Here is a 10,694-nt window from a genome sequence, read left to right as displayed (position 1 = left end):
CTTTGGAGCAAATATACAATTTCAGGTTAGAGGTCAAAATACCAGATGAAAATGTGTGATCTCTCCACAATATCTGTGAGGGACTGGTTTCCGGACCCTGCACCCAAAATCCATGGGTGATCAAGTTCCTTATATAAAATGGCATAGAATTTGCATGTAACCTATTCATATCTTCCCATATACTTTAAATCATGTCTCGATTACTTATAATGCCTAATACAATGTAAATGTTATGTAAGTAGTTGGTGTACCATATATTTATGTTTACTTGTTTGAAACAGGGTCTCACTCTGTCGTCCAGGCTGGAGGACTGTGGTGTGATCACAGCTCACTGCAGCCTTGACCTCCTAGGCTCAAGTGAACCTCCCACCTCAGCCTCCTGAGTAGCTGGGACTACAGGCACACACCACCATGCCTGAATAATTAAAATTTTTTTTTTTTTTTTTTTTGTAGAGATGGGGTCTATGTTGCTTAGGCTGGTCTCAAACTCCCGGGGCTCAAGCAATCCTCCTGTCCCAGCCTCCCAAAGTGCTGTGATGACAGGCGTGAGCCACTATGCTTGGCTTGTCATACTATTTCATTTAGGGAATACAGACAAGAAGAAAAGTCGATACATGTTTAGTGCAGATGAACGTATTCTTGATCCACAGTTGGATGAATCCATGGATGCAGAACCCACGAACAGGGAGGGCCTGCAGTAGATTTATTTATTTGTTTATGTATTTTTGAGACAGTCTCACTCTGTTGCCCAGGTTGGAGTGTAGTGGCACAATGTTGGCTCACTGCAGCCTCTGCTTCCTAGGTTCAAGTGATTTTCCCACTTCAGCCTCTTGAGGAGCTGGGATTACAGGTGTGCACCACCATGCCTGGCTAATTTTTATATTTTTTTAGTAGAGAAGGATTTCACTATGTTGGCAAGGCTGGTCTTGAACTCCTGGGTTCCAGTGATCCTCCCTCCTCAACCTCCGAAAGTGCTAGGATTACAGGTGTGAGCCACCCCACCCAGCCCCTACTGTATATTTAAAGAGACTTGTCCATTAGAGAGATACTCATCTGCCACCTAGGGAGCTGGCCTAAGAATCACTGTAGCCATACGCAGCACAGAAGTCTGAAACTCTAGGCTCAGCTGCAGCCTTTTCGGTGATGAAGTCAATGCTGAAGTCTAGACTAGTGATGAATGAGGTAGCTGTAAGCATGAATAGTTCGTAACCCACTGCTGGGTTGGTGTCCTCCTCCAAATAGGCCCTCCTTATTTGCTTCCTACGGCTGCTGTAATAAATTATCACAAACTGGGAGGCTTAAAGCAACAGATGTTTATTCCCTTCCAGTACTGGAGTTAAGAAGTCTGAAATCAAGGTGTTGGCAGGGCCACATTTCCTGCTGAGGCTCTGAGAATCCATTCCTTGTGTCCTTCAGCTTCTGGTGGCTGCCAGCATTCCTTGGCCTGTGGTTGCATCATTCCAATCTTTGCTTGAACCCAGGAGGCAAAGGTTGCAGTGAGCTGAGACTATGCCACTGCACTAAGAAAAAAAAAAAAAGAAAAGAATTGGAGATTGACACAAACAGAAAAAGCACGTTTTATCTTACTGGAAAAATTATGGGAGAATTTTGTGGTAAAGAGCTTAGAAGGTTTTGTAAAATAAACTTATCTTTATAAATAACAAGAATGTTTTAAATAACATGCACTTTCAAATTTAAGAACCATTTTAAAATTTGGCTCTCCTGCTTAATGAATAAGATAAAAATGAAAGGATCTGAGGATTTACTCCATAGAATACTTACTAAATGATGAGACTTGGCAACCACCACTTTAACCAAGTACTCAAACTCAGAATGTGAATCATGGCACAACCTGACTTTCTGGCCTCCTGATGTACTGTAACATGAAAAACACATAACCAGCCAGGCGAGGTGGCTCACGCCTGTAATCCCAGCACTCTGGGAGGCCAAGATGAGTGGATCACTTGAAGTCAGGAGTTCAAGACGAGCCTGACCAACATGGTGAAACCCTGTCTCTACTAAAATACTAAAAATACAAAACACAAAATTACAAAAATTAGCTGGGCGTGGTAGTGTGTGCCCGTAATCCCAGCTGCTTGGGAGGGTGAGGCAGGAGAATAGCCTGAACCTGGGAGGCGGAGGTTGCAGTGAGCCAAGATCACACCAATGCACTCCAGCCTAGGCAACAGAGCGAGACTCCATCTCAAAAAAAAAAAAAAAAAAAAAGAAAAAGAAAAAGAGGGGGTGCCGCGCGCGGTGGCTCACGCCTGTAATCCCAGAACTTTGGGAGGCCAAGGCAGGCGGATCACAAGGTCAGGAGATCGAGACCATCCTGGCTAACATGGTGAAACCCTGTCTCTACTAAAAATACAAGAAATTAGCCAGACATGGTGGCAGGCGCCTGTAGTCCCAGCTACTCGGGAGGCTGAGGAAGGAGAATGGCATGAACCCGGGAGGCGGAGTGCACTCCAGCCAGACTGCAGTCAGACTGGAGACAGAGCGAGACTCCATCTCACACACACACAAAAAAAAAGAGAGAGAGAGAGAGAAAAGAAAAACACATAATCATCTATCAAATATTCTTGCAAAAACATGTTTAACTTGAATCAGATTAAGCCTCTAAGCCTACCTTCTAGTTTGTAGGAAATACAGGGGCTAAAGGAACAAGCTAATGACACCAGTCAGGAATCAATCAGATAAATCTACCATGAAAGACATTCATTGCATGAAACAATTGTTCTGTGGTCTTCCAAAAGGCATTGTCATTGGAAAACAAAAAGTACAGGGACCATTCTAGACTAAAGGAGATGGACTGTAGGGACCAAACCAGTAGCAATACAGGAAACCAGATTGGACCCTTGTTAAACAAACTAACAAAATTATAAAGGTCATTCTTGGGACAATTAGAGAAACTTTAGAGTCTATATATTATTATGGTGTGGAAATGGTTTTCAAGGAGGTTATTCTAACCTTAGGAGATACATGCTAAAGTATTTAGGGGCAAAGATGTTCAAATATATATATTTTGGTCAGGCTTGGTGGCTTGTGCCTGTAATCCCTGCACTTTGAGAAGCCAAGGTGGGACGATCACTTGAACTGAAGAGTTTGAGATCAGCCTAGCTAACATGGTGAAACCCCATCTCTACTAAAAGTACAAAAATTAGCTGGGTATGGTGGTGCACGTCTGTAATCCCAGCTACTTGGGAGGCTGAGGCACCAGAAGCACTTGAGCCCGCGAGGCGGAGGTGGCAGTGAGCTGAGATTGCACCATTGCACTCCCGCCTGAGCGACAGAGCGAAACTGTCTCAAAAGAAAACTATATATATACACACACACACACACGAACTATATATATGAACTTACACATATTTGGAAATCATAATATATAATATTTCCAAATGATACAGAAAGGAATATCATTAAAATAAATATGGCTAAATATTAACAATTGTTGAATATAATGAGCATACAGGTGTTCATTATATTAATCCTTTAACTTTTCTGAATATTTCAAAATGTTTATAACAAAAGTTTGGAGAAAAGAACAGCTGGTCTTCAAGGCCTTCATTTTAGTGACAATCTGGGTTAAATTGTAAGTATTTTTATGTGAATATTGTATAAGAAACACATGGTGCTCTAGTTTGATTATTTAACTTGGTGTATATCACTGTTGAGCATATCTGCATGAAGCACTGAAAATGAATTCATTATAACCAAGAAATCCCGATGTAAGAGCATAGACACACTAACCCTAACGTATGGTTGTTACTGGATTGATTTTTCAGCTATGGTATGAATTTGTCTTTTCCTAAGAAAAGCATTCACACACATGTTGCTATTTCAGTGACATAAAGTATCTCCTGGAAAATCATAGTTACTCATTCAGCCAAAATTTAGTGACACCCTACTATGTGTCAAGCCCTGTATTGGCCTCAGCGATACATCGGTACATGAAACGAGGCCTCTGCCATTGGGGAGCCACAGGCCACAGACTCTCACATGCCTAAGGACAGCCACGCCCTCGCCCATGGAAAAGTGCAGAGTTCTCTGAAGATTTTGCTTGCATGCAACCTAAAAAATTATGCATTGCATATCCTCATTTCTCGATGAATACAATTTTATATTTTATGTTTAAATGGTGGCAAAAGATGTAATTCCAGTTTAAAAATTGAGATTTTAAAATAAAATTGTTTCATTACTCTTTTTTAAATAGTCATAGTGTAGTAGCTTTATCATCTGTGTTTGCTAACTTCCATACCTGAGGTCTTTGTGGATGGTTTCTGCTACCTGTTGCGTGTTAGTTCTTGTGCTAAATGTGAAGTGTGTGTGTGTATTGTATATACACCAACACACACACATCTATCTGTCAAAGAATCTCCACAAATAAATTTCTAGGGACAATGAGTAGCATACAGGTACATTCTTCCACAGAGAATTTGTGTTTGCTTTTGCCAGGTGCTTAGGGGATCCCAGCAGCCCAAGATTACTTCAAACTAAATTCACTGCTTAAGATTATTTGATCACTAGGGTATGGATTTGGGGTACAGTCTATGCCAGGGCTGATTCACGGGTACAAATTTTCAGGAACTTTTAAAAAATAAGGCTCAGATAAGTTTCTTAGAAGTTTCCAGCAGAAGTCAGATTTACTTGGTTCACCATTCCGAGATAGCAGCAGTGTGAGTCTTGGGCAAGGCTCCTGGTGGAAGGTCCCTTAACAGATGCCTTACCTTGGGCAGGCTCTGGACTTTGACAGCCGTCCTTCTTGCTGCTAGAAACTGTCAAACAGAAGTTCAAGTTTGTCTGGTTCAGCAAAACAAAAGCAGCCTTCATGTTCCATTTACTTTTTGGTATTCTCTCCTGTCCTTAGATTTTGGCCCAGTAGGCCAGGCATGGTGGCTCATGCCTGTAATCCTAGCACTTTGGGAGGCTGAGGCGGATGGATCATTTGAAGTCAGGAGTTTGAGACCAGCCTGGCCAACATGGTGAAACCCTGTCTCCACAAAAAATGCAAAAATTAGTCAGGTGTGGTGGCACATGCCTGTAATCCCAGCCACTCAGGAGGCCGAGGCGGGAGAATTGCTTGAACCCAGGAGGCAGAAGTTGCAGTGAGCAGAGATCACACCACTCCAGCCTGGGCAGCAGAGTGAGGGAGACTCCATCTCAAAACAAAAACAACAACAACAACAAAAAAAGATTTTGGTCTGGTAGTTACCTTACTATTTTTGTCAGGCCTTCAGTGCTTTAAAGAATCTGTTTTCTATATTTTTCTTTTTTTTTTTTTTTTTTTTTTTTTTTTTTTTTTTTTTTTTGAGACGGAGTCTTGCTCTGTAGCCCGGGCTGGACTGCAGTGGCCGGATCTCAGCTCACTGCAAGCTCCGCCTCCCGGGTTCACGTCATTCTCCTGCCTCAGCCTCCGGAGTAGCTGGGACTACAGGCGCCCGCCACCTCGCCCGGCTAGTTTTTTGTATTTTTAGTAGAGACGGGGTTTCACCGTGTTAGCCAGGATGGTCTCGATCTCCTGACCTCGTGATCCGCCCGTCTCGGCCTCCCAAAGTGCTGGGATTACAGGCTTGAGCCACCGCGCCCGGCCCTCTATATTTTTCTATAGAATTTCCAACTGTTGGTCTAAAAAACCCAGTCTGCCATAGTCTTAGAAAGGGAAGAGAACATCACCACTTTTCTCAATACTTTACATGAGAGGGTCTTTTAACCTAGGATTCATGCATGGAGTTCAAGGCATCTATATACCCCCCTGAAATTGCAGGCAATGTTCTGTGTTTAACCAACTTTTTCTGGGAACAAAATCCATAGATTTTATCAGATTGTTAAAGGTGTCAATGATGGAGACACCCTCAAATTTGGTAACTATTGCTTTAGAGTTCTATCGGTACCTAGTAATTTAATTAAAAAATGATTTTAGAATAATTTCGAACTCACAGAAAAGTTGCAAGTAGAGTGCAAGACAATCTCCACATTGTCCTCACCCAGATTCGCCAATGTTAACTCCTCCCTGACCCCACGCACAATGAGTCTTTTTCTGAACCATTTGGGAACAAGCTTCAGACCTGAGTCCACATTACCCCTAAATGCTATAGTGGGCATTTCCCCAGACAGGAGGAATCGAGAAGTTAACCTTGCCATTCACAGACCATTCACAGAATCTATTTAAAGTTTCAATTTTTCAATTTCAACTGTCCCAAGAATATATTTTTTAAAAAATTGGGCTGGGTGGGGTGGCTCATGCCTGTAATCCCTGCACTTTGGGAGGCCGAGGCGGGTGGATCACAAGGTTAGGAGTTCAAGACCAGCTTGGCCAAGATAGTGAAACCCCATCTCTACTAAAAATACAAAAATTAACCAAGCATGGTGGTGGGTACCTGTAATCCCAGCTACTCAGGAGGCTGAGACAGAGAATTGCTAGAACCCAGGAGGCAGAGGTTGCAGTGAGCTGAGATCATGCCACTGCACTCCAGCCTGGGCGACAGAGCAAGACTCTGTCTCAAAAAAAAAAAAAAAAAAAAATGTGTATAATATTTACTTCACAGGATTGCTGTGGATGTTCATTGGACATCATAAGGAGTTTGGTTAGTTGTCATTTTTAGTTTGTTAAGTTAGTACTCAAAAACATTACACTGTGTCCCCCTACACTTCGCCTCTTACTCATTGCTTATTGGGGTATGGAAAGCCAGCATCGCTACAGTATTCTCCCAGCACAGTACACACACACACACACACACACACACACACACACCCACCCCAGGCTGGAATCATGGGTATACTATGTCTTTAATAAAGTATCTTTCTTGGCCAGGCACAATGGCTCACATCTGTAATCCCAGCACTTTGGGAGGCCACGGTGGGTGGATTGCTTGAGCCCAGGAGTTCAAGACTAGCCTGGGCAACATGGTGAAACCCCATCTATACCCAAAACAAACAAACAAACAAACACACAAAAAACAAAAATTAGCTGGACATCATATGCCTGTTATCCCAGCTACTTTATACTCGGGAGGCTGAGGTGGGAGAATCACTTAAGCCAGGCAGGTGGACTGTTTCAATGAGGCAAGATCATGCCACTGCACTCCAGCCTGGGTAACAATGTCTCAAAAAAAAAAAAAAAAAAAAAAAAAAAAAAGGTATTTTTCTTGATTGGACAATGAGAACTCTAATACTGATAGATATCTATTGTTTTGTCCTCCCCCTTCTTGTGGGAGACGGTCTTTCTCCACTTCCACAAGGTAGTGTCCATTGTTCTTACCTGAACATGGCAGTTACAAGAACATGACAATGTCCACGTTCTTAAAGATCCTAGATCTTTGGCACAATCATTTGATTCAGGGGCAGGCAACTAGCTGGACCAATGAACTATCCTTCCCTGAGAATTTTTAACTTGGGACTAGATAGAGATCATGAGCCTTACCTCGCCTATCTGATGATGGGGCAGAAGATGAAATGTTGGGAGCTGTCAGTGGCCTTGTTTCCAGACATATGGAGGAAGCCGGTCCAACAGTATGAAGCCAACGTGCAGAGAGAGAGGCAGAGCTGAGGCATGGGGGCAGAGAGGCATTCTCGTTCCAGTAGTCCCAGCAGTCCCTCCCCTTCTTGGAGTCTGCCCATATGAACAGTACATTCCTCCCTTCTGCCTAGCAGTTGAGTTCCTGTCAATGGCAACCAAGAGAGGTGTGACTGATTCATGTATTGGAAGGGCTGTTGTGAGAACCAGTGCCTGACTCACAGTGGGGACTCAACAAATGTTGGTTTATTACTCCTATATTTAATGCCTAAGTCTGAATGCGAAAAGGTTAGGGCAATTCCAGAAGGAATTACTATGCAGAAGGGAGAATTAGTTAAAAGGTTAACTTTCCTTTGAACATCACAAGGGAAGGCATGTAAAGACAAAAGGAAGGCTCCCTCCACGCCCCCCATACACACACATTCCCTTCATTCTAACCTGGCTCTGCAGCTCTGAGGGTCATGTACCTGCCCCTGGCACTACCAGTACTTCCTCCAGCAAACCTCAGTCTTTCTTTCAGAATCCTTCGCCCTTATGCCATATAACATGATAGATCTGATCGTCCTGATCTCTTCCCCTAGTCTCAGCAGGCCAACAAGTGTTCTGCTACAGGTCTTCCAGGGAGGGTTAGCTCTTGTTGGAGTTGGATCGGAAGGAGGGGAGCTGGGGAAAGAGCTGTCTTCAAATTGTTTCTTGGGAGGTAGAATATATAAACATATTTACGCAGGGCATAGCGGCACACGTCTGTAACCCCAGCACTTCAGGAGGCCAAGGCGTAAAGATCGCTTGAAGACAGGAGTTCGAAATCATACTGGTCAATATAGTGAGACTGCAGTAAGCCATTATCGCACCACTGCATTCCTGCCTGGGTGACGATGCGAGACCCCTTCTCAAAAAAAGAAAAAAAAAAATCATAAGCAAACAACAACAAAAAACAAATTTAAAGAATGGCTGTCTGCTTAATTATCAGGGCCAGCCCCTGAAATCAGTGGGTCCGTATCATGTAGAGTTTGAGTTCTTTCCTGCCTTGAGTAACATGACTGACATCAGTAACATTAGTCAAGCGCTGCTCTTTTTGAAAAACTGTATTTCATTATTTTTATTCTAAACCTTATTCTATTTGATGAAGATTGCGGGAGGGGCCCTCCCAATTCCACCACTCACACATAACAGCGGTTGCTAGCATTCTTTATTTGTGCTAGGTCATCTGCATATTGTTTAAACATTCTTCGAGGCTGGCAAGACTGCTACCGCTCAGGCAATTCTGACTTGGCGGCCCTTCTAATTTGTATTCTCTAAATAATTCTTCATTTAGAGAAACAGTCAAGGATTACAGTGAGGGAGGGTGACGTGGTGATGGGGACAGAGCTTGGCCTTTGACCATTTTTCCCTTAGCTCTGCGCAGACAAGCGTCCCTAACTCGGTATCAGAACAGATCTCCCTTAAAGGAGGATTATGTTTCAACCCCCAGCCTCAGCGGTTTACTCAAATAGTCCTTCCAGCCAAATGCAGAAGTCTCCCTGGGAGTAATTTTGGTGAAGTCAGCGTTTGCCTTTTTCATCACAGTGAGGCTTTAGTAGTTCCTCAAAACGTGCACCACAACTGCCCGGGTGCCAAACAGAAATGCTGACGCCTGGGCCCACTCTAACCATTTGGCCTCGGCATCGCGGTGCGGGAGCGTGGAGGGCAGACTCGCATTGTCACAAGGCACCTCCCGGCCTCCCGAAGAGCCCCGCGCCGGGGCCTTTGTCTCGCACGTCGGCTGGGGCGGGCGCTAGGTTCTCGCGGCCTCTTCCCACCGCTCTGCGCCCCTCCAGAAGCGGTCACCAAAGCTCAGCTACTGATTAGGTTTCGGCCCCGCTGTCCGGCGCATTCTCCGCGACTATCCCAGGTGGCCCAGCGCACGCGGTGATTCACCGCGCCCCCGAAAAAGGTGCTTCCCCGCCTTAGCCGACAACCGAGCGTGCGCACCGCGGCCGCCGGAAGTGACACTGTCTGTCGTTGGGGAGCTCCCGCCCCTTCCGCCTCGGTGCCCCGCCCAGGCCTCGCCCCTAGGTGTTCCCGCCCCTCCCCCTCCCGTGTGGTTCGCTTTCTGTCAGCCTCTCTCCCTCTCCCTCTCCCCTCTCCTTCCTCTCGCTTCCTCTCTCGCACCTGAGCGCACGCACCTGCCCGGGCCCGGCTCCCTCCTCCTCCTCCCCTCCCTCTTTCCCCGCCCGGCCGCGGGAGCTCGTGGCTGCGTCACCGCCACCCCCCCCAGACAAGATGGACACCGCGGAGGAAGGTAAGTCGGCGACGCGCGGCGCCCGAGCCCTTGCGTCGGCTCCCGGGTTCGTGCCCCGGCCAGGTCCGCGGCGCTCGAGGTGGGCGGCTGGAGCGCGGCGGGGCGGGCGCCTGGGCCGTTTACCCACCCGCGGGGCCTCTGGTCCGGGGAGCAGAAGGTGACCCTCTACGCGCCCCCAGCCGTTTCCCGCCCGCGCCGCCGAGGGGGGCGGGGACCCTGCCGGGCCGGGCCCGGGCCCGGGTCCTGGGGCGTCGGGGCTGCTCCGGGCCGGCGTGGCCTCCCTCGTCCCCGCCGTCGCGCGCTGGCCCAGAAGAGGGGGCCGTTGTCGCTGGCGCTGCCGTCCGGGGGCGTTTTCCGCACCCTTCCCCCACTGGGTTTTGTCTGTCTTTACGTCCTTCTGCCTATTGCTCGCCAGGCCCTACCCCTTCGCCACAGAACTTCTTTGTTGACTTTGAAACTTCGCGAAAAATACCCCGCCAGGTGACTGCCGAGTGAAGTGAGCTGACCCCTATTGAAAAGCCCGGTCCTCGGCTAGCCTGCAGCTCGAGAATCTGTTTACTAAACGGAGGGAGAGGCTCTTTTGTTGCGATCCATTTGGTTTTAAATCCTTGACACCTATAAGCAGGGTTCTCTTGGTTTTGTTTTGCGATTGCGTGTTGGATACGGTTACTTTGAACAAACTGACCCTTCTACAATGAATACCTAAGATATAAACGTCCACACCTTATGTCTCTTCAAGCGCATCTTCTTACCCACTGAAGGTAGTAAATTATTTTTAATCAGCTGTGTTTTTAAATGAGTGGTGAGTTTATAGAGGAAATTACTAAATTATTCTGCCTTTTTTGATGTTCCGGTTATCGGTGCAAATGCTTTTCTACTTTAGGTATATTTATGGGGGTA

The 10,694-nt window shown here is 46.1% G+C and overlaps 1 protein-coding gene and 1 long non-coding RNA gene across 4 annotated transcripts in view; one reads left to right on the top strand and one right to left on the bottom strand.

Annotated features, from left to right (window-relative positions):
- Nucleotides 1–724: 724 nt before the first annotated feature.
- Nucleotides 725–10,269, bottom strand: LOC103215004 (uncharacterized). Of its 3 annotated transcripts, XR_012092816.1 has the most exons (5): nt 9,922–10,269; nt 8,237–8,399; nt 7,421–7,658; nt 4,728–4,775; nt 726–1,520 (listed from the first exon to the last, which is right to left on the bottom strand). It is a non-coding gene; the product is annotated as an uncharacterized lncRNA (long non-coding RNA). The 3 variants fall into 3 exon arrangements; XR_005237382.2 differs by lacking the exon at nt 8,237–8,399 and having other exon boundaries at nt 725–1,520; XR_489949.3 differs by lacking the exon at nt 9,922–10,269 and having other exon boundaries at nt 8,237–9,507.
- MARCHF6 (membrane associated ring-CH-type finger 6) overlaps nt 9,566–10,694 on the top strand; it is an 82,859-nt gene continuing 81,730 nt past the window's right edge. Inside the window, exon 1 of the mRNA XM_007961212.3 lies at nt 9,566–9,794. Within this exon, the coding sequence (XP_007959403.1) occupies nt 9,776–9,794 (19 nt within the window). The 5' untranslated portion in view covers nt 9,566–9,775. The remainder of the gene's footprint in view (nt 9,795–10,694) is intronic.

Source organism: Chlorocebus sabaeus, chromosome 4, assembly GCF_047675955.1.
Source record: "Chlorocebus sabaeus isolate Y175 chromosome 4, mChlSab1.0.hap1, whole genome shotgun sequence".
Lineage (NCBI taxonomy): Eukaryota > Metazoa > Chordata > Mammalia > Primates > Cercopithecidae > Chlorocebus > Chlorocebus sabaeus.
Note: the sequence above shows the minus strand (reverse complement) of the source record. Positions and strands in the feature narration are given on the sequence as shown.